General features: G+C 50.4%; 1 protein-coding gene across 1 annotated transcript in view; it reads right to left on the bottom strand.

Moving 5' to 3' along the window:
- Positions 1-2989: 2989 nt before the first annotated feature.
- The window catches only part of MOK (MOK protein kinase), a 31290-nt gene continuing 10020 nt past the window's right edge, over positions 2990-24259 (bottom strand). The window contains exons 2-8 of the mRNA XM_021679929.2: positions 10451-10499; positions 8482-8660; positions 6868-6969; positions 5694-5867; positions 5051-5162; positions 3154-3351; positions 2990-3070 (exon numbers count right to left, since the gene is read on the bottom strand). Coding sequence (XP_021535604.2) covers positions 2990-3070; positions 3154-3351; positions 5051-5162; positions 5694-5867; positions 6868-6969; positions 8482-8660; positions 10451-10499 — 895 coding nt within the window. The remainder of the gene's footprint in view (positions 3071-3153; positions 3352-5050; positions 5163-5693; positions 5868-6867; positions 6970-8481; positions 8661-10450; positions 10500-24259) is intronic.

The following is a 24259-nucleotide window of genomic DNA, read 5'->3' as shown; positions in this document are numbered from 1 at the left end:
CGGCGGCCGGGGGAATGCGGCAGGCCCGGGAGTGCCCTCTGCGCCGGGCGGGGGACGCAGGGAGCAGCAGTGCCCCGGTCACTTGGGTGGCGTCCCCGCTGCCGCTTCTGCTCCACAAGCAGGTTCACACGCTAAGGTGCTGTCAGAAGTGGGACCCTCAGACCAGCGCACCAGGCCACCCCTCTGCCCCGGGAGCAGCTTGCGCGCCCTCTCGGGCTGAGAGCAGGAGGCCCGGTGGGTGAGGAGCGGAGGCTGGGTCACCAGGCAGGTGCTCAGTGAACGCTGTGCAAGGAGCCGACCGGACAGGGTCAGGGCGGGGGGAGCAGGACTTCGACCCCACTTCCCTTCTGGAGCTTTGTCCCTCGGGAAGAGCCTCGCCTGCAGAGGCTCAACTAGCCTTCAAGTCTCCTTCACCACCTTTCCAGTCTGCAGTGAGCGGACACCCACCAGGGCTCTGGCAGCAGGCGGCGGCGGCCTCCCAGCTCAGGGCCTAGAGGCCGGACACAGCCGGAGCCATTCCAGCTGCCCGGGGACTGGCTCCCGCGCTGAGAGCGGGTGGGGGGCCGCAGGGAGGGCGAGCGTGGCCAGAGTACCCCCCTGCTCCTCCTGGAGGCTGGTGCACAGGGCTGGACCAGCTGTGCCCGCTGTGGGGCCTGGTGTGGCCGGGCTCCGGGCTCCGCGCTGACGGCTTCACAGCACTTGTATTCCAGAGACCAACGGGAAGCCAACAGCTTCATCGGGTGGACAGGTCACACCCCCCAAGGGCGTGGCCTGCCCCAAAGAGGCCCTCCACGGGGAGGAACAAGTCTGCAGGAGAACTTTAAAGATTTTCCCCTCAAATGTTATACACTTAAAGGGGTAACAGTTTTCCTAAATACACAAATGCTGGTCAGTCCTTAAATGTGTCCTTAGGGCCCGTCCTCGAGGACAGGAGCATGCCCCCCTGAGTCGCTGCCCCTCAGGGGCCTGGTTCTCCGGCAGCCTCCCCTGCCTGGGGTCAGAGTGTGGGCGCACTGGTCGTGCAGGGCCCTCTTCGATCCCAGAAGCCCGCTCCTGTCGCCTCTGGCCGCCGGTCTCCCTGGTCTTCCCCCTGCTGAGCCCCAGCACCACCTGGCTCTGGCCTCCTCTCTGCCTCAGCTCCCAGGGGACCCGGAACTCCCAGATCCTCCGCGGAGGCAGCGTGGCGCCCTGCTTGTCCCTCAGTGACCCCCTGCCACAACAGGGTGTTAAACGGGTTCAAAGGAAGCTCTTTCCAGCCGCTCCTCATGTGCACCCAGCTCTGAACATTCCCGAAGCCTTGTTTCTGGTCTTGAATCTGCCCCTCTTGGGCTCCTCGGCCCCCGTGTGGCCCACGCCCACGCTGTCTCGCACTCACCCGCACCCCGCCCCTGTAAATGCTGGCTCCCGCCTGCCCCTCCTGAGGCTGCTATATCCACCCCACAGCTGGGCCGACCTGGGACTCCTGGTTCTGCTTCACCGCCTGGCAGGTGGGTCAGAGGTGGTGGCCACTGGAGAGCATGTGGAAGAATGTCACAGATTTGTCTTAAAAGAGGGAACAAGATTTCCCTGATGCCAAGTGATGTTGGGAAACAAGAAGGGGCGCCTGGGTGGCTCAGTTGTTAAGCGTGTGCCTTCGGCTCAGGTCATGATCCCAGGGTCCTGGGATCGAGCCCCGCATCGGGCTCCCTGCTCGGTGGGAAGCCTGCTTCTCCCTCTGCCTGCAGTGCCCCCTGCTTGTGCTCGCTTTCTCTGTCTCTCTCTCTGTCAAATAAATAAAATCTTAAAAAAAAAGAGGGAACAAGAAGACAAAAACTAACCTGGGGAATTTTCTCTTTTTTTTCTTTCTTTTTTTTTTTTAAGATTTTATTTTTACTTATTTGTCAGAGAGAGAGACAGAACACAAGCAGGGGGAGAGGCAGGCAGAGGGAGAAGCAGGCTCCCTGCCGAGCAAGGAGCCCAATGTGGGACTCGATCCCAGGACCCTGGGATCATGACCTGAGCCGAAGGCAGCGGCTTAACCGACTGAGCCACCCAGGCGCCCCGTAATTTGCTTTTTCTTAACGTTGTAAGTTTGTGAAGGCGAGGAAAAGAAGGGGTCATTATGCTACATCCCAAGACAAAAACAGGCTCAGGAGGGTCTGGCGTCTGCCCAGGGGGCGGGCCAGCAGCAAAGCAAAGGCCGTCAGGAAGCCGCATCTCTATACACAGGCGAAGCTGGGCCTCCAGAGCTAAGGCGAGGTGGCTGGCGGCCGCGGGGAAGCCCGGCGCTCCGACGTGCCTCATGCTTGGCAGCCTCGTCCGGCTGCAGCTCCCTGGGGTGCCAAGGCCACGGAGCACCCTGGCCGAGCCTCTCTTTAGTCCTTACTGGCTTTTCACGGGCCACAAAATTAAGCTGTACCAAAGCCTTCCCAACAAAATAAATTCCCCAAATATGCTCACAAGACCTAAAATAAAGAAATGCACGTCAGGACACACGTTTAACTCAGAAAATACTAAAATATCGTACGGACAGCTTATTCTTTAATAAAACTCCGACAGATCTGTGAGCTGTGACGCACCACACAGTATGGGTGACGTACCGAAGAAGGCGCGGCGCGCAAAGCCCGCGGTGAAACCAAGCCTAAATAATACAGTATATAAATTCTGATTTCTGTTTTGATTCATATAAAAAATTACAAAATATGCTCTGCCCCAAATTCCTAGGTTACAAGAACAAAAGCCCAGAATGAGGTGGTTTTACAAACGTATTCGACGGGAACATACGGGACCTCTGCTCTCAGGATGCCAGGCGCTGCAGGCTAGGGGCTCCAGGCCAAGTGGGTGCTGGCTGGCCTGTGGGGCAGTGGTCTCGGGGGGGGCCAGGGCTCTGCGAGGGGGACATGCCAGGCCTCTCCCCAGAGCCCCCCATCCGAGGCTCGGCGGCAATCCGCGGGGCCCGGCCCTGCGCACCTGGTCTCATGCTCTCGGCAGGCGAGCCGGCATGGGCTGCTCAGTATCCTCCGCCCTTCCTCTCGATCGTGGGCAGGCGATACTGCTTCAGGCTGGGCTTACTGTCCTTCTGCGCATCCGTCTGTTAAAGAGAACAGCAGACGCTCAGCGGGGCCGGGCCGGGCCGAGAGCCGTGGGCTATGGGGAGCTAGCGCGACGGGCTACCTTCTGGTTGGCGCCAACACACTTGAGGGGCCTGAGCACCGGCACTTTCCTGTTGGCCCCCGGGCCGAACACGGACTGCAGCATGGGGCTGGAGTATGACAGTTTGGTCCCTCCCGAAAGCTTCAGTCTGGGCAGTTGCATTGGGTAGGCCGGTCCTGGTCTCTTGGGATGGTCCTCCTCCGGCTTTAGGGACTGTTTCTTGAAACAAAACACAGGTCAGTTGAACGTACAATGGTGTCCCCTTCATGGAAACTAGGAAAAACACAAGAGGCTCTTTTGCACGACTTTCGCCTAATGGAACTTGACCAAGAGGTGTGACCGTATGGTGGCCAGACGGTATCCCTGCCACGCAGGTGACGTGCTGCTCATCGGAGCGTCCCCCCTGGGGGAGGCAGAGCCTCCACACTGGAGTCTGGGGCCTGGTTCTCCCCTGCAGGGCAGCCGACTGTAGCCGGGCCTGACGCCCGGGAGGCCACTGACACGGTCACGGCAGCGTTCCACGGGCCATGGCGGCGCTGGCGGCCCTGCTCGAAGTCCAGAGGCCGGCCAGATCCGCCCGCACTGTTGCTTTAGTGTGGCGGGTGAGCCAAGAATATTTTTTACCTTTTTTTTTTTTTTTTTTTTTAAAGATTCTGTTTATTTATTTGAGGGGAGGGAGAGAATCTCCAGCAGGCTCCCTGCTGAGCCCGGAGCCCGATGCGGGGCTTGATCCCACGACCCCGAGATCACGATCTGAGCCGAAGCCAAGAGCTAGAAACTCAACTGAGCCACCCGGGCACCCCTGCTTTTTTTAACAGTTGAATCACAGTGTCCAAAGTTTTACTGGGACAGAGCCCCACTGTTCGTTTACGGTTCGTCCATGGCACCAGAGAAGAGGGCAGCTGTGATGGGACCTCATGGCCCACAAAGCTGGGAAGGCCTCCCAGGTGGCCCCTCCAGACACGGGGGGACTATGGTGGGTGCTGGCAAGAGTGACGCAGTCAAATGTCTCACTGGAGGGAAGGGCTGAGCAGGGACAGCAGTTGGGAGGCAAAATGAGGGAGGCTCAGGTGACTGGGGAGGAGGGTGTCACCGTTCGGGGCCTGAACAGCTGAAAGGGAGCTGCCTCTACCCTTAAAGGGAAAGCGTGGGGAGAAAAGCAGGTTTGGGGGGAGAGACCCGGAGATTGGGTCTGAACCACTCGGCCTATTGGCCAAATGGAACGATCAGGCAGGCGGCTGAACACAGCAGTCTGGAAGCCCAGAGAGCAGCTTGGCTGCAGATACGTCGGTGACCTCAGCTCCTAGCACGAAGTGACACGCAGCAGATGCTGGGATGAGTGACGGAAGGGCACAGTCACCACACGGTGCAGTGCCAGCCCCCACGTGGAGCTGGGGGGAGCTGAGCAGCGGGGACCACTTGGGGCGCTCAAGGATGAAAAGACTGCAAAGGGAAGCTGTTGTTTCTAAAGCAAACAGTGTGTGCCCAGGCGAGTCCTCAACTGGGGCCTGCTGCGCGTGTGGGGACCTGTCACTGGCTCGCTGGGTCACCCAGGTCGGTTTAGCTTCTCTGTGCCCCCTGCTAGGGTCAGTCGGAGGGCACAGGGAGGTGACAGCTGCCAAGCACTTTGGCAGGGAACCGGCCCCTGCGTGTGGGAGAATCCCGCCTGGCCTGGCCTGCACACACGGGACGCTCCTGTCCCCGCTAAGCTAGGGGGGGCAGAAGGGCAGGAACGATCGAGCCAGGCTCCCCGCGTCCTGGCACACAGAGACCTCAGGGGCACAGGGTCAGGCCTCGCTGACTGGTGGGGCCACCTGGCCTGCCATGGGGGGACATCCTCTGCAGAGACATGGGCCTCCTGAGGGCATCCAGTCCCAGCTACAAAGGCCATTTCCAGCTCCCTCACTTCACTCAGTACCTTTCTGTCCTCCTTTGAAGTGTGCCAACTGTTACTGAGAAGTTCCGATGCCACAGGGCGCTCTGGAAAGAAGGCTTTCCTGCGGCTGGCCAGAGCGTGCTTCTCAGCCGCCCTGCAGGGGAGGAGGAGAGAGGGCGTGTTCCCCTGAGAGGGTGCACAGCATGACCGCATGTCCCTCTCCTCGTTCCCAGGCTGGCCTATCCTGTGTGCTCACTGCCTCTTCCTTCCCACGTGAACTGTGGGGACGGGCCTGCCACGGGCCTGCAGCCCCCACGCTCACCACCACGCTCACCCTGGCAGGAGTGCCCCGAGGTGCAGCTCCTCCCATGCCAGGTACCAAGGTGCCCCCAACCCCACAGCGAGCTCCCCCTGCTGTCACTGCTGCGCGCCAGGCCCCTCCTGGAGTCTTAACCACCGGAGCCTCGGCATCAGCCTCAAAACAGCCACTGAGCCCTCCTCGTGCCCTGCCGAGGGCCACTGACCGCCTCCTCCTGGGAGGCCACACCAGAAAAGAGTGAGGGGGACATCTGGGGGGCACCCAAGTTCAGGACAGAGCTGCTCCTGGACCCACCCGCCCCCACTCATACCCCCCAGGCCTCAGCGGCACCACCTGCTGCCCCCCTGGAGCTGCACGGGAGCCCACCTCTGTTCTTGGAAGTACGGATGCTGCAGGGCCTGGTGGGCAGTGATTCTCTCATCAGGATCATAGGCCACCATTGCATGCAGGAGGGAGAGGCATTGCGAAGACAGATTGGCTGTCAATTGAGGTATTCCTGATCCCTTTTTAAAAGGAAAATCAAAACTCATAGCTCTCGACCTGTATTAAAAGCCCAATGATAATAAACGATCATGCCATTATTTAGAGCACTTGGCCAGCCATCATCATGATTCTACAGGGCCCTGCACCAATGACAGTTTATGCTCTAAGAAGGGGTGTGACTACGCAGTCGTCCAAACCCAGAGAATGTACGGCAGCAGAGGGACCCCTCATGTGAACTGCAGACTCGGGGTGACGATGATGTGTCAGCGTGGACTCATGGGGGAACCGACACACCACCCTGGTGTGGAGGGTCACAGTGAGGGAGGCTGTGCAGGCCCCCAGGTGGTCTATGGGGGATCTCTGTACCTTCTACTAAGTTTTGCTCTGAACCTAAAATTGCTCTAAAAAATAAGTGGGGCGGGGGTGTGTGTGAAATCTGTCGTGCTATCAATATAAGAAAATGACTTTTCCCCAAGAGGACTAACAGCACGTTCTTACCTGAGAAGAAAGCGATAAAACTTAAAAGGAGGAAAAGGAAGAATCCATAACAGTTGTCTCTCCTTACCTTCCCTGGGCCCAGGAGCTGCCCACCCGCTGCCCCACGGGGCTCTCCCCCAGAAGCCCCAGTTCCCCAGGTTCAGCTGGCTCTCCGACCAAAACCAAACCCTAACCAGTCATGGTCTGGGTGTCAGCGTCGCCAGCAACGACCACACGAACGCCTCACCTTGCATAGCCTGTATGTGGGAACCTTCTCCGCCCAAAGGTCTCTCAGTCTGGTGTAAATATTCGGAGGACAAAACCTGACTGCCAGGCCCTCAGCAAGACCATCTGAACTCTTCTGTGTTGCTGGAGGGAGCGCGCCCCTGGCAGGACCCCTGGGGGACCACAGCCCCGAGCAGCTGCCGCATTGCCTCCCTTCAGCGGCAGCGGGGACCCAAGCAGATGGAGGGCCTACAAGGGTAGGAGAGGCGCAGCCTGGGCCCCTCGGCTGGCTGCCACCACCAGCCTTGGCAGGGGGCAAGTCCACACGGGACTCTTGGGCACACGCCGCACTTACTGTTTGAACTTGGTGAGGGTCTTCTCAGCAGGGGTGCCAATGACGTCATGGATTTTTGAGATCTGGTCCAGCTCATTGGCTCCGGGGAAGAGGGGCTGCAGACTGGAAGAGCAGGATGGCGCTGTGGTTAGAGCAGGCCACAGCTTCTTCCTCCCAATGTCCCCTTCTGCTGGGCGGCTAGCTCACACGGAACCCCGAGGACACAATCCCCCGGGTGTGGTCCTCCTTGCAGCTACGGGCTTTCCATTCCCCTTCGGCTCAGGCCTGTTTCTCCTTTCCCAACAGGGGGGTGTCATCCTAAGAGACGGCCACATTCCTCTCTGTACACCCTGAGATCTCCGCGGCAAGACATGTCACCTCCATAAGTCTCCTGTCACAGGGGAGGTTTTCCAACAAAAATTCAGGGTGGGTTGGGTCTGGTTTTGGTGACAAATGAAGTCCAAGAAACAAAGTTTTGGTTCTTGGAGCTTTTAGGGATTTTGGAATCCTGGATGAAAGATTTTTGGCTTACATAAATAAATTCAATTCACATGACAAGCCGCAAAGAAGAGTTTAGAACAGCAGCTCCGCATAGGAAAGCAGCCATGGCTACGGGAGACAGGAGGAAAGCCCGGGCAGGCAGGGAGCAGCTCTGACACTTGGGAGGGGGCGCGGGGGGAGGGCCAGGGTTGCTGGGGTGTGTGTGGCAAGCCCCCCACAGGCTGCCCCGCACGCTGGTGAGACACCACCAGCCATCACGTCCTCCACACTGAAGTCCTTTACCACCCGTAGGGATTTTAGCGCAGCAGAAAGGACTGTCTGTCAGTACTTGAAGCTCAGTGAAAGTGCCACTCAGCTTTCCAAAAATAACAAGCCGATTACCAACAGGTGTGTCCTGAAGGACACGCATGTCCGTATTTATGAAGTGGGCAGCTGAGCTGGTGAGAGCAGACGACCCGGCTCCCCGCCTATGATGCATATCACCCAGATGTTAAATTCACCTGCTCGTCCTTAATTGTCCACTCCAAGCAAGCGAATGCTGGCCCACCCGCTCTGTGTGAAGCTACAAAGGCTGGGGGTTGTGGAGGTCGGGGAGGAGGTTAGAACTTGGGGCTTTCTAGAATCCAGCTGTGCCACAAGGTGACCCATCCTCACACTTGTGACCAGAGCATCCTACTTGATGGATTGTCTCTCTTAGGGTAGGTCCCAGGAGCAGGGGCGCTGCTCACATATCCCCATGGCAGGCCCCACAAGGTGGCAGTGAGCACGTTTCTACTGTCCCTGAACTCACGAATCCATCATTTCACTGATGAAGCCAAATGGGGAGGCCTGCCGGCCTACGGCCAAGTTATGCCAGTAGGAAAGAAGTAACTGATACTATTCTGCACTTTGTGACAAGCAAACAAGGAAAAGTACTTGACAAAAAGGAAAATGAAAGCCTGGTACGTTTTCTGTCAAGTTAAACAGTCACATGGGCAGGACGACTGTAAAGTCTGTCTGGTAAAGGAAGGGCCTGGCCCGAAGCCACGCGGTAGGTAGGCCGAGCCTCGCCATGCGGCCTGCGTCAGGACATTCGCACGGAGGCCCGCCAGCACCAGCAGGGGTTTTCCGACACAAGGCGGGCCCCAGCTCTACCTGGCGATCTCGTAGAACACACAGCCAGCGCTCCACAGGTCCATTTTGTAGGTGTAGAAGCCGTCGGTGAGGAGACACTCTGGGGCGCGGTACCAGCGGGTAGAAATGTACTCTGTGTAGGGCTGCTTGGAATAGACACTCCGGCAGGATCCAAAGTCCCCTAACTTCAGGACATCCTGCTGCAGGGACAAATGACATCTCATCAAGCAGCTGTTATAATACAGACCACTTCAAATAGTTATGCACCAACGGGAAAATGACTAGCATTGAAACTAGCTTATAAAATACAAATTACTTCATAAGCACCCGCAAGCGCCTCTAACCGATAACAAAGTGGTGTTTCTATTCAGTGGGATACGTTTACAAATATTCTGGCTATGTTTTACAAATATTTCCAAATGTCTACAGGTTTTGGAAAATTTTAAGTCACAGCATGAGTCTACAAATGCATTAAACAAACACCACAGTGGTTCGTTTGTCTCTAACTTCCCAGCAGTCTGGCTCTGCTGGCAACTTTGTTCTCCACTGGGGGGTGGGGGGGGGCCGGCTCTCTGGAGCCATGGGTTCTTTGGAGCAAATCAGACAGACCGGGGAGACACGTTTTGGGACACCTCTTCAATTTTGTTTACCCCTCACATTCAGGTAATAACATACAGGCTGTCAATAAATTTGGAGCCTCTGGTACCTACACCTACAGCAAACGTTCAACACAGCATGTTTCCCAGCCAGGTTATCGAGAAACTTCATTCCAACGGCCTTTCACCTGATCCCATTACCCAATGCATCATGTCGGACCTCCAACAAAATTGTAAGGTGTGTTAAAAGGCAAGAAAAACAGTCTGAGAGACAAAGCAAGCATCAGAACCAGTTTCAGAAGTGGCACAGATTTAAGAATTTTGGAATTACCAGTCAGGGAATTTAAAATCACTGTGAGTGATCTGTTAAGGGCTCTAGTGGAAAAAGTAGATGATGGGAAAGTTCAGGGAAAGTTCTGATGGGAAATGCAAGCAGAGAGATGGAAACTCTAAGAAAGAATCCAAAGGAAGCACTAGAAATAAAAACCACTGCAACAGAAATAAAAATGACTTTGATAAGCTCATCCACAGGCTAAACAGTCAAAGAAAGAATCAGTGAGCTGGAAGATGCTCCAACAGAAACTTCCAAACTGAAATGCAGAGAGAACAAATAATGGCAAAAACAGAGAAGAACAGCCAAGAACCATGGGACAACTTCAAAAGGTGTGGTACTCACACTACAATGTGGACAAACGTCAGAATGATGACGCTGAGGGAAAAATCCAGACCAGGAAAGAGCACATACTACAGATGCCATTTAGAGAACATTCCAGAAAGTGCAAACTAATATATAATGACAGAAAGTCAGTCTTTGTCTGGGGACAACGGACAGGAGGGACGACCAAGGAGCACGAGGAACCTTCCCGGGGCGAGAGCTCTGCTTGCTTGGCTGTGACAACGGCTTCGTGTGTGTACACATATTCCCAAACTTACTGGGCTGCAGGCTTCAAGTACGTACAGTTGACGTGGCTACGGACTGGGACAGACCTGAGCGCAAATCCTGACTCTTCTACTTTCACATGCACAGTGTTTGGAGGGATAATATGAATGGAATTTATTTACCTATTATTTTTTTTTAAGTAGTGTCTACACCCAACATGGGGCTTGAATTCATGACCCTGAAGTCACACGCTCCACTGACTGAGGCAGCCCGGCACCCCTGGGGTTGATTTTTGCCTATAGTAAGAGAAGAGTGCCTAAGATAATTTCCTTCCAGATGTACAGTTGTGTTGATGGCGCTTATTAAATAAACCACTTTTTCCAACTGGGAGAAAACAACAACAGCATAACCAACATGGTGCCCAACTATCCGGGATTGAAAGCCTATCTAGTAAAAAGGTTTCCCATCCTACCTTTCTTTGATACCATTTTTTTTTTTATATAGAAGTTCTTACCTTTATTAATATATTTTCTGGCTTTACATCTCTGTGAAATATTCCATTTCTGCATTCAATATAAAAGGAAGGATAGAATTAATTTGTGCCTCATTCAAATTCTTTTACATTGAATTTTTAATGAATGTGAATACGTTTTATCAATTTGAGAGATGCCAAGTCTCCAGGAGCGTACCTGTGCATATGATCAAGGGATTTACATAACTGGTACATATAGTGCATAATCTTTTTTTCTGACAATGGGTATCTTCTCCCTGTGCGATCAAGGAAATTGCCAAATATGCTTACCAATGATACATATCCCATTTTTTGAAAACATAAATAGAATCCAACAATTTTATTTAATGATGTGTGAAAATCTAAAAAACAACCTTTAGTAATTTCAGGAAATATGGACTGTACATACTAAATACACCATTTAAAATTCTACATACTGGCATGATTTCATGTAAAATCCCCCATGCACGCATTCTGATCACTACAGTAGTACTAAGTAATAAGCACCAGAGTAGTTTGGTCTGATAAACCCCACTCGAGCCCCCCCCCCCCCCCCCCCCCCAGCGCAGGCCTTCCGGAACACGCCCTTTCGAACTGTTGATTATGAAGTGTCAGGAGTCACTTGAAAATCCAGGGTTGTCCTCAGCTTCCAGTCTGGACTTTTTTTTTTTTTTTAGATTTTATTTATTTGAGACAGAGAGAGTGCAACCATGCTTGAGTGCAAGTGGGGAGGAGGGACAGGTTCAAGCAGACTTCACCTCACACGACCCTGAGATCATGACCTGAGCCGAAACCAAGAGTCCATGCTCCACCGACTGAGTCACCCAGGTGCCCCTGGAGATTTCCATTTTAAAGGGGGAGGGATCACAGTTCCACAGAAGTGTGTTCGTAATGGAAGAAGACCCAGGACTGCTTTGCATTTCACAGCCCACTCTCCTCCGAGGGGAAGCAGCCATCGTTTGGCTTCCATCCGCTCGCGCACACCGGCTCACCAGGCCTGGCCGCCTGTGGGGTCTTACGTCCTACAACTCTTAACACCACACTCCAGCATCACGGTTATCCTTGTTTCAGAAGATGTCACATTTTACTTGATTTTAACTTCCAAAGGTGTGCGTTTTTATTAAGTTCTAAATCTGAAAAACAACCATTCTCTCCTAACAATCCAGAAAACCACTTTCCTCTCTGTAAGCGCATATCCTATTTGACATTTTTGCTCCTAAGTTTGCAATTTCTGTTGACAAATAAATTTATTCTTTTTCTCTCACTAGACAAGAATGTTTTGTTTTGTTTTTTAAAAGATCTTATTTATTTATTTGACAGAGGGAGAGACAGCGAGAGAGGGAACACAAGCAGGGGGAGCGGGAGAGGAAGAAGCAGGCTTCCGCTGAGCAGGGAGTCCGACTCGGGGCTCGATCCCAGGACCCCTGGGATCATGACCTGAGCGGAAGACAGACACTTAACAACTGAGCCACCCAGGCGCCCCAAGAATGTTTTCTGTTAATAGAAAGTAATTTAAATTACAAAATGTCTAAGTACAATTAGCTTTTTCATAATACTGTAATCTTTTTATTGTTTCAAATAATTTATCACCCACTTTCTGGAATTTAAAAGAATTAAATGAAGACTTAGTCATCTTTCCCTAACTTGAGTAATTCTGTAACTTTATATGGAATTCCTATCTATATAAAGATGAAAAGAAAGCAAAATTTCTCCATCACATGTGCCGTTGGATGAAGCTTCCTGAAATCTGGTTCTTGTCCTGTGATGGGGTCTCACTGCCCACTGAATTAGCCCACTGAATTAGCCCGGCACTCGGGAACCCCTTCCTCCCAACCAGGGGCTCTCAGGCTCCAGGGGCAGCTGAATCCCCTGGGGGCTCGTGAAGACACAGGATGCCCCCCTCCCCCCTGCCCCTAGGCATTTGGGGTCCAGCAGGTCTGCCTTAGGAATAAGTTCCCAGGTGCGGCTGCCAGGCCTAGACCCTCACTCTGAGAACCACGCCCACCACATCCCTGTTTACTGAATGCTCCAGCCACATTCACCTGCGGTGATCATCTATCTGCACATGCCTCCAAAGCTCTCCTGTTTCATGGCTGTGCTCAGCTCAGGCCGTTCTGTTCTAGGAGCACCCGTCCCAGCCACCCAGACCTCACAGCATAAACTGGTCAGGACAGTCATCTGAATTTGCACTCAGCAAGGTGTACTCTTTTAGGGAAAGTCTAACCCACCTAATCATCATCATCACCTAGGGATGCTTTAAAATGGCAATTCCCATGGAGCGCCTGGGTGGCTCAGTCGGGTAAGCCTCTGATTCTTGATTTAGGCTCAGGTCATGATCTCAGGATTGTCTACTTGTCCCTCTCCCTCTGCTCGTGCGTGTGTGCTCTCGCCCTCTCTCTCTCCCAAATAAAATCTTTTAAAAAAATAAAATGGCAATTCCCAGCTCCAAACCCAGGCCTAATGAGTCACAAAACCAAATATATGGGCCAGGAATCTGCATTTCTCGGCTGCCCTCAGTCCCCAGTGAATGAGCCTCTTTGGGTGCTGACCCTTCCTTTCCTCTTTGTTCCCCCCACACACACCCATTCATAGCCCTGCAGGTAAGGACGTGGCTTCCCCCGCCCCCGTGCCCCTCCGTGAGAATCCCTGCCTTCATGAGGGGGCTCCCGAGGGAGCGAGGTGCAGTGTGAACTGTGTGGGACCTTGGTCTCAATAATCGCGGAGTCCACACCCTTGACCAAGAGGGGGTTGCCTACCCATTCTCTACAACGGTTTTTCAAAAACAAGATCCTAACTTTCCAGGCCCGAGACTCTATCTGGTTCCTAACAGATTCTTGTTCTCAAACATCTTGAAACAAATAGGAGAATAAACCACTCGTAAGCTCCTGTATGAGTCTTCCTAAACACCAACAGACCGTGAACAGCGCCTCCCAACCAAGTTAATTTTTGCAAGCGAATTTTTTAACCAAATATCCTCGTTTAGAAGATTCTATACAATGTCATATACAATACCCGTAATGTAAAAAATATTTCCAGGAACACAATGATAAACTGCGGCATTTGTTGCTGGGACTAACTGAAGGAATGTGGCCACCAGGGTAGTCTGCACTGCAACAGAGTATCTCACACACACCCCTTCCCACAAGAGACCCCATCTGCAGGCCTGTGCCAGGCTCTCCCGCTCAGGCTTGGAGGGGCATGCTGGGGTCCAGCATAGCACAGGCAAATAAATGGTCTACCACACACACCTTGGCCCAGAGGCTGTGCCCACGGCACCAGGCATGCACACACTTGCCACAGCACCTTCCTAAGGAGAAGTCCGCATTATGGCACACCCATCTGAGGTTAGAGACCCCACCCTGCGGGGGGGGGGGGGGGGGGGCGGGGGGAGGCAGGATGTCAGCCTCAGCTGGAGCCTGAGCCATCCCCCCCGCCTCCGCACCCCTCCCTTTCAACCACAGCAAAGCTCAAGGACAGGTCCTCCAGCTCTGCTCTATGAAACCAATTCATCCTCAGCAAGTGCTGGGACTTCTGTGAAATTCCACTTCCTCACCTCTACCACGGAGGCGAGCACACGGGACGGGAAGCCCAGATGGTCCTGCAGAGCATGCGCACTAAGCAAGGTTAACATAATACTAACAAGGAGGAGGACAGCAATCTGCGTGTACTGAAGACTGTGCAAGGGGCCACTGGTCGAAACATGGCGCGCATTACTTTACTGGCCCCCCACAACCCCCCGAAGAGTTAGACGCTAGGATCATTCCCATTTCACAGACAAGGGCCAAGGCTCACGGGCCTGACCCAGAACTGCCGTCCTCGAACACGCAGGACAAGGGCGCTCTGTGCTGCGGCCACACAGCCAAACTGTAGCCACACTTCCAGAAGCAACAGCATCAAAACTAACAGGATGGTGGCGTGGGCTTGGAAGAAAATTCCAGCAACAAAAAGGCTGCATCATTCACACCCTGTCTGAATGGCGTAAGGAAAACAAAGACATCGATCGCTGTGTCAGAATGTTTCGAAATGTTTCAAATAAACCACCCAGGGCCGCTAGTGGTGTGGCTGGTGCCCAGGTGTGACAGCTACTTACTCTCTTCCGTGAAGGTTCTTCCCAAGTGAGTGGCAGGCAAAACACCCTCGCCACCTCTTTGTTGGTCTCCCCACCCCCATTCTTGCCCTCACGGCTCACAGTGCAGACCCAGCCCAACCCCGATCTCGCAGGCTAAGTGTGAAAGCCCAGAGCAATGCTCTTAGGGTTGCTTGTAGCTGGGAGCTCCAGATGTGATTGGGTTCTGCCTAAATCAGACCACTCGGGGAAGAGGATTCAGGCCCAAGTTACGGGGGCAGATGAGAGAAGGGAAAGCATCCAGTGTGAGTGCAGATGGTGGTGAAGGCGGCTTCCTGACTGTGCAGAGGCAGTAGCCTCCCTGACAGCTCAATCCTGCAGAACTGTTTTTGGAAGCTGCTTCCTGGATGCCACATCCAGAGCGTCTCTTCAGCGTCTCCCAGCGACTCTGTGAAGCCGTCCATATCCATACACCCCTTGGGGTTAAACTGGCGAGAATAGATGCTGTTGTTTGCAGTTAGAAGAGATGACCAATACGTCCACCTATGGCCCATTCACTCTTTAAACATTCTTTCAGGGCGCCTGGGTGGCTCAGTTGGTTAAGCGACTGCCTTCAGCTCAGGTCATGATCCTGGAGTCCCAGGATCGAGTCCCGCATCGGGCTCCCCGCTCAGCGGGGAGTCTGCTTCTCCCTCTGACCCTCCCCCCTCTCATGTGCTCTCTCTCTCTCATTCTCTCTCTCAAATAAATAAAATCTTTAAAAATATATATTAAAAAAAATAATAAAAAAATAAAATAAAATAAACATTCTTTCAACAGAAACATCCTTCTAAAAAGCATAGTCCATGAACTGATACTGGTCCAGGGGCTGTTTGTTACTGGTTTAAGAGATGACAAAACTAAGAGCAACCGGGAACTTTTATGGGAATTCAACATTGCTGGGACATCCAAGCACATCATCGTTTTTCCAGTATCTAATTTTTATGTAATTTACAAAAGTTTTGGTCTACAACAGATTAGGGAAAAAAATGAACAAAAAACTGTCTTCCACTATAGAGAGTTTTAGAAACACTGGTCTACACCAATCAAAAGATGCTTCTCCCCTGCTTTAAAATCCACTAGTGCTTCCTGTTGAACTTAGAATAACCTGAATTCTTGGAATAACCTGGCCCTACCCGCCCCACTGGCCCCTACCTACCTCACTGCCTATAACTCTCTTCCTTGTGCTCCAGCCACACTGGCCTCTTAACTTCATGGTGGCCTCAGGACCTTTGCACTAGCTGTCTCTGTCTGAAATACTCCGTCCCCATCACTCTGACATATGACCTGTTTTATTCACTCGTAACACTTAACCCTGTCTCGAACTCTTTCTTGATTTCTTTACTTGTTCAGCGTCTCTCTCTTCCTCAGAGTGTGAGCCCACGTGGGTGAGACCATGTCTGTCCCCACTGTGCCCACCTCCAGAGCAGAGCTTGGCAGGTAGCAGTGAACGAGACATCCTCTCCCGCATTTGCCTACATCTGCCACTCCTCCAGGTGAAGCTCACAATCATCTCTGCCTCATCTGACACCTACTGGGCAAAGAGAAAATTGCCCCAAGCAATTCATTTCCTCTAATGATTGTGACTTTCATATAGTTTCTCTCTTCAACAGACTCTACACTCTTTATCAAAAAACGCATCTTCGGGGGCACGTGGGTGGCTCAGTCGGTTAAGCATCTGCCTTCAGCTCAGGCCATGATCCCAGGGTCCTGGGATCGAGCCCCGCATCGGGCTCCTTGCTCAGCGGGGAGTCTGCTTCTCCTTCTCCCTCTGTCCCTCCCCCCTGCTCATGCTTGCTCTCTCTCAAGTAGGTAAATAAAATCTTAAAAAAAAAAAAATACATCTTCTATTCTTTTTCTCTACCTTCACCAGATCTTGCACATCAATGTGCATAAAGTAGAGAGCTCAATAAACACTGTGTGGTCATCCTCTCATGCCATTAATTGGCTCGATATCTGACAGGGCTCGTCAATATTCTAATCATCTGAGAGCAGTCATTTGAGTGAAATGAACTGTCATTCTAGTAGGAAAAGCTTTAGTGATTGATTCAGTTTTCAGTAAGTCAGTGTCGTCATCAACATGAACAGATAATTAGCAAGTGCCTATTCACTGGAGGCAGTGAGCAGGGGGCCAGCAGTGGGGACCCAGGGTAACGGTAGAGCGGGATGGTTAATGTTCCAGTCAGACTGCAGACTGGCTCAACTATTTATTAATAACTTAACCTTGGGTTCTCACTTAATCCTTGAAGCCTCGATTTCCTCATCTGTAAAACGGAGATGACGATGATGATGAGGAGGAGGAGGAGGAGGATGCCAGGTACCGCGGGTTGTCAAGAGGCTGTATGTGTGATGGTTAAGAACACACACTCTGGAAGAGGCTGTCCAAGTCCAAACCCCATGTCCACCATTTACTAGGTACACAATCTTGGACAAGTTACTTACCTCTCTCTGCCTCCATTTCTCCATCTTTAAAATGGGGATAGTCACAGTGTCTGCCTGAATGGCTGTTGTGAAGGTAAAATGAGTTAATTCCTACAAAAGGCTAAGAAGAGCACCTGACAGGTGGTCAGCATTCATGAACTGTTGGCTGTTACAGTGATCACTGTATTTCATCAATTCTCAGGCAGATTTTTTTCCTCACATTTTAACATCTCTGAAATCATGACGCAATATTGCAATATTTAGTATCTTCCAGTGAATGCCTGCCATTTTCCCCATCTTTTAACATCTCTAAAACTAGGGTACCCCTGACAGCATCTTAGACTCTGTGCACTGAGCACAGCACTGGCCTATGGAAGACACTCAGCATTTATGCGATGAGCGAATGTCTGTGGACCTACAATATAACATTCCTTTTTTTTTTTTTTTAAAGTAGGCGGCACACCCAGCGTGGAGCCCAACAGGGGCTCAAAGTCACGACCCTGAGCGGAGATCAAGAGTCGGATGCTCAACCAACTGAGCCACCCGGGCTCCCCATAACATTCCATTTTCTACAATTTCTCTCTGTAGACAAATTCTGAAAGAAATGGATTCGATTTCTCCAAATATACAATTCCCCTACTACTGGAAATTAAAGATATTTCTTTTTTTTTTTAATTTATTTGAGAGAGTGAGAGAGAGAGAGAGAGCACAAGAGGGGGTAGGGATGCGGGACTCGATCCCGGGACTCCGGGATCATGACCTGAGCCAAAGGCAGTCGCTTAACCAACTGAGCCACCCAGGCGCCCAAAGATATTTATTTCTAAACAAAGATTTCTCAAATGTCTAAACACATAGAAACTTGCTAGAAACGATCTCCTCCTCTTAAGTTTTGAAATTTCACACTCTCGGAAGCAACAACATAATTCTAATATAAGACACATCTCACACCAAGAGTCCCACTATTAAAGAAAGTGACTATGTAGGTTCATGAAAAAGCAAAATGTTGGCTCATTGGTAAAAAAAAAAAAAAAAAAAAAAAGTATCAATGAAGTAGTAAGATTTGATGGTTGTTTCTCTTGATTGTATTTGGGACCCTGTCCTGACACTCTGATGGACAGATGTACAGACAGGATCAAAGGGAACAATCTGTGTCAGACAGAATGTATGAGAAAATGTAATCACGGAAGAACACCTCATTTATCCAGACTGTTTGGAATAGATGCTTAAAAAGTGAAATTTCCAGATCAATAAGGTTTACTCCTTGAATGTGAAACTCTTCTTTATTGCCATCACTGTAAGTGGGAATCTCTTCAAAACATTTTCTTTCTTCAGTTTCCTACTTTTTCCGTCATGTTACTGACATGGCATGCTGACCACCATCCACCACGCAGTTGTGCGTTCTCTAGCCCACCCTGGGGGCCGCCTGCCCGGCCTGCTTTCGTCGGTGGTGGCGTTGCTGCTGGTGTTGTCATGTTTTATATTTTCAGTTTCCTCGCCCACCGTGGGACTGTCACCTGTCACTTTCTGTTACTGCTGATGGGCCAAGTTCTAGAAGCTCCTTCTAACCAACAGCTCTATTCTTAATAGGTTTTAAACCAAGAAACCTGATTACTAACTTTGTTAGAATTGGACTTAAAACACAAACAGATCCCTAAGTGATGGGCTTACCTATGAATAAAATGCACAAGGTCTGTAACATAAATACCATTTATTCCCAGATATAAGGCAATCTCCTATTTTCTCAAAAAGATCCTGAAGTTAATTTTAGATCCAAAAGTTTTTCATCAACGTCTACAGATGTGGAAAACTTGCCTATCTACGCTACTTATTTTATTAGTAATTTACTAAAGCACACATTTCAAATCACATGTAAAAAATACTACTTTGATAACAAAGCTTTTTTCCACTTTCCCACGTCATAACAATTTTATTTGAGCTCTTCACGTGCATCTGCAGCATCAGTGTGTTCTTCCTCACAAGAATAGCTTCTTGGTCTTAAAAATTTTACATAGCACACCATCTTCGGTTTGGCCTGAATTGTTTCAGATAATACAGCAGTTTTTAAATCATCTATGCTTCTGTCACTAAAATTCTATTCCAAGCCATAGCTAGTCAGTCACTCACAGACCACGGAGCAGCTGATCTGTTTTCATCTGTCCAATAAGCACAATGTAATCTGTAAAATACCACACGTCCGGTGCCATTTCCCAGTAACATCTATGAGGCTCATTTGTCCTGACATCTAACACAACTGTGCAGTCAGACCCCCAGGGATATTTCCTAAATGTGGGCCAACCATCTGCCTCCTTTTCTCTAGTTTCTTCTGGTGGCCTCTCAGCCTCCAGAACCAGCCCTGACAGAGGCCGGCTCAGGCGCGTGTGCTTTCCTAAACAGTGCTTTATTGTTCAGAAGAAAGTAAGTGAGCACCCTGTAAGCCAGGAGAGACCTTGTGAGGACCCACATAGAAGGAGGTCGTTTCTCTTCAGAGGGATTATGTTTGGGGGCAAGCCTTGCCTTCTTTTGAGGCCAGAACAGAATGTTAACAGCAGCCGGACCCGGAGAGCGCCCCCTCCAGGGACCCGCGGTGAGGAAGGCCTGAGCCGGCTCTGTGGTTGGGAGCCACCCTCACCCGCCTCACCAGCCAGCCTGAAGGCAGACGGCTTTACTTTCCTCATTGGCAGCCCTCCCCCATTTGGAGTAGACGAGAATGCCAGAAAAATATCTCCCAAGTGTGAAGTGGCTCAGTACCATATATTTATATGTAACTACTGCACTCTGGTGGCTAATGATTTTGAGAACGAAAACAAAGTATGTGTGAACTACAAGCTTTAAAACGAGATCTTAGATTAGCTCACAAATTATTCTACGTACCTCGTATTAGCTCATAAATATTCATGTCCATAAGTTCACATATTAGTGCAAGAGAACCAGATTTTCTGTCACTGAAGAAGAAAGCAGGTTTGTCAAAATGTTTTTTTCTTGTCGTAATCAGAAAATATAATCAAATATTTAATTCATCTGTAAACATTTCTGGTGGACATAAAGCACTCCCACATCAAAGGCTGAAGTGTCCTGACTGAAACAGAAGTTGTGATTTTCAATCAGCACTTCAGGTAAAATTCACTTAAAATAATAGTAAAACCTTAACTCGAAGCAAAAATTCTAAACACTTCCCCTCTTTTTAATGAGATGTGTCTTGAAAATATAAAATTAACTACCAGCAGGAAGGAGAAATGAGGTTGAGGAGTTGGCTAAGCAACACAGAGGAAAAAGAATTTAATTCATGCTCCGTGACTGCAAATTATAATGGGGGAACAAAATCCACAAAGCGGTCAGGGGAAAAGGGAGAAAGACGGGTCACACCACGCCCATGTGGTGCCCAGGCCTTGCCTGGGGTGGGGACAGAGGCCGCTGGCCGAGCTGGCGTGCCCCGGGCGGGGGGGAGAACGGGTCGCGCAGGCAGCGATGGCCTCGGCCTGCAGTCTCCGGCCCTGGCCACACTGACCGCTCAGGGCACCGCAGGCCAGGAGGCCACACAGCTGGGACAAGACATTCCACCCTGAGTTTAAGACGCCTCCATCCTGATTAAAACCTGCCGCACTTGAACTGTCAGAGACCTGGCTGGGTTTAAAGCAGCCTGGAGAGCCTGAGAGAGGCTTCACCCAGCGTGCACCTTCTCGGGCCCACAGAAAGGCCGGTCCCAGGACGCTGGGTCCGAGTTCCTGGCTCAGAGATCAGAACTGCCGGCACCTGGGGACGAGCTGTGCTCTGCCTTCTTGATTGGCAGGTAAGCCTTAGGTAGGCTATTCTAGAATTAGAAGAGAAATGAAAAGTCCCCTGGATTACATCAACCACAGGAAGGCGGCAGGTCTCACGGCCCGAGACGGTGCAGGCAGACCAGCTGGCGGGGATACGGCAGGGGCAGCCCCGGCCAGGTGATGCCAGTCCTCTCCCAGGACGCCGCCACCCACACCGGAGGCCTCGCCTGCGCAGGCCACTGTCTCCAGGGAAGCCTCCCTGAGCTACAGGAGGAGCCGTTTGAATTCTGTATGCTCTTGTGATAGGGAGTCACCTAAATGAAGGCATTTCCACAGTAGGAATCAGTTATGCATTTGTCCAAGTAAATACATATGTGACTTAAGATAAAATGAAAATTATTACTCCCTGAGCCACAAAGCAAATATTTTAAACGCCTAATCACGGTTTTCTTTCTTAAAAAGAGATTTAATCGTTCTTATCAAATTGAGGTAATTTGTAAAGCCCCAAATATACTTACAAAACCACTTCATGCAACGTAAGAATGTTAGGGTGTGGATTCAGGCGCCTCAGTGCTTGTATCTCCCGCAGATTGTTCACTTGCTCAATACTATTGTGTAGGTAAAAATAAATAACTAGTTTATAATTTAGGTCAATTTTCAATTAGGGTTATTCAATCATTATTTATTACCCATGATCACAACCGAAAAACTCACAAATACTTCAGGCAAGTTAATCAGCTTATATTTCTCCCGTCAGCAGCTGAAGTTCAACCCGTCTCACTCTACATTATTATCTGATAAAAACCAAGCTTCTTATAGGTTTGGACATATATTCAAATTTTCCCCATCTAAGCTCCTGAAAGAATACCTTGGTAGTTTCTTTTATAATTAATAAACGTAGAAAAAGATATTAAAATTTCCTATTAATCAGTTTCTGGGAACTAACAGGCTGAGCAACATGAATACCATCTGAAGTACCCATTTCAGATTTCCACGAACAGACCAGCCTTCCTCCTTGTCTTTAACGAACGCTGTACATGTTTTCAATTTCATTCAGCTGGTGACTGGTGTTCTCTTGGCAGCTGTGTCTACTGCTGGCTCTTCTTTATGGAGACTGATCTGCCCGGCACCGTGCTCACATCCAAAGTCATGCCAATATGAGTGTAACAGAAGTGGACGGGCTGAGGCGGGCTGTCACCCCTCTCCACAGACCCCTTACAAGAGACACGCCTCCCCATGGATGGGCCCCTGGTCACACCCAATCAAATGACTCGATCCCCCAGAGACTTCCATCTCCTAGACAAGGAAAGAGACTGTGGGAAGAGTCTTCTTTCCTTGAACTGCAAAACTCTGTTCTACCAACTTTTCACACACAGTGTGAAGCTCAGCATCTGTTTGGTTCTTCAGAGAGCAGTTATGTCCAACAGTACACTATCACTACCTTACGTCAATGGAGTATTTAAGTCTCTCATGCTAGCCGGCAAACAGGAGCCTGGTATACAGGAGAAGCCTGAACAATCTGAGGGTGAGGGTATTTCTGACTAAAAGTTTGAGACTCCTTTTCCATTTACTTTCCCCGACGGCCTCCCTCAAGCCCAGGATGATGTGCAGAATGTTAACCACCTGTGCACCATGGTCACCAACCAACCAGAAAAGACACAGCCCATAACACTGGAGCAAGGTCCTACGGAGGGGCCCCTCCTGACCCAGGCATGAACCTTTTAGTTCCGGAGAGAGGAGAGGTCTGCGGAGTGCTGGGCAAAGGGCCAGGTGGAGGGTGGAGGTGGGAGCGGGCAGCTCTCAAGAGGCTCAGGATAGCCATTTACCACCCAGAATATGAGTCTTTCGCTATTCTAATAACCGTCATGGACGGCCATTCTGGTGTGTGCGGAGACCAGATCATGACACTCTCCATGCATTATGTCAGCTTAGTACTTACCCCGCCACCTGCTCCTCACCAGCACCCTGGCCCGCAGAACCAGCCCCTTCCAAATGCCTTTAGAACAATGCTTCCCAAATACATCCCATAGAACATTCTTTCTCTAGAAAATGCTTCATGAAGGAATTTCATGTTCAGAAAATTTTGACAGAGGCCCACTCTAGCTCCTTTTGGAGAGCCGTAATTTACCACTGATATTAAAAGCTTCCAAAAACCCTGCAAAATAAAGAAAACAGTTTACCTTTATTTAAACCAATATTTCCCAAACTTTTTTTGCCCTAGGATCCCTTCTTACATACTATCTAGTCACTGTCCCTTAGAACGAGGGTTCCAGAGAACACACCACTCCAGACCATCCTTTGAGTGGCACGATAGAAATACCTTTTTTTCATTAGGACAGGGAAGTTGAATAGGCAAAAGGCAAAAAAAAAAAAAAAAAAAGATCAAGTGGAACATTCTTTTGGGGGCACTTAGGCAATTGATTATAGAGCATCTTTCAATCCCTGTCCCTGGGGTCTGCATTGGAAGAGACCACCAAAGGCTCTTCCTCAAGGTCCCACACCTTGAGGGGAGTCCCCTGACTCAGGCCTAGGTTGCTGAAGACCTCACCTCTACCTGGTGCCTGTCATGCGTCTACTGGTGGCTCTCATCTGGGAGGGACCTTGCCCCTCAGGGGATATCTGACGATGTCTGGAGATATTTTTACTCTCACAGGTTCTGTAGCGTACTCTACCCTGGCATTCAATGGTGGCAGCCAGGGAGGACACTCAATAGCCTACAACGCACAGGACAGGCCCCACGACAAATAATCTGGCCCAAATGTCAACCGTGCCAAGGCTGAGAAGCCCTGCTTTAGATGGAAAGAGCAAGAAACCAATAGAGCTAGCAACAGTTCTGATTTTTCAACACTCTGTATGAAAAAAAGTAGTTTTTAGAACTGGATAGTCAAGGGGCGCCTGGGTGGCTCAGTCAGTTAATCATCTGCCTCCGGCTCAGGTCATGCTCTCGGGGGCCTGGGATCGAGCCCCGTGTCGGGCTCCCTGCTCAGTGGGGGCCTGCTTCTCCCTCTGCCTCTGCCATTCCCCTCCTGTGATCTCTGGCTCTATCTCCCTGTCAAATAAATAAAATCTTAAAAAAAAAAAAAACTCTCATCATCAATATGAAAACTGGTTATCATACCCTGAAACATATTCTGCTTATTGTGACATAATTCTTTCATGCCTCCACAGACATTTCACTCATAAATAATGAACTAATACATTTAGAAAGGCACTTTCATCTGAGCATCACTAGCCTTTGTTCAAATAACAATATTTTTATTTTAACAAAATACAAATCAACTCTGTTCTTTTTTTAAAAGATTTTATTTCTTTATTTGACAGAGAGAGAGCACAAGCAGGGGGAGAGGCAGAGGCAGAGGGAGAAGCAGACTCCCCGCTGAGCAAGGAGCCCGATGCGGGGCTCGATCCCAGGACCCTGGAATAATGACCCGAGCCGAAGGCAGCCGCTTAACCAACTGAGCCACCCAGGTGCCCCACAACTCTGTTCTCTCTTTTAAAAATCATGAAAAAAATATAAAAAACTGGAAT

Source organism: Neomonachus schauinslandi, chromosome 9 (genome assembly GCF_002201575.2).
Source record: "Neomonachus schauinslandi chromosome 9, ASM220157v2, whole genome shotgun sequence".
NCBI classification, from domain to species: Eukaryota; Metazoa; Chordata; class Mammalia; order Carnivora; family Phocidae; genus Neomonachus; species Neomonachus schauinslandi.
This window is presented reverse-complemented; position numbering and strand designations above follow the sequence as displayed.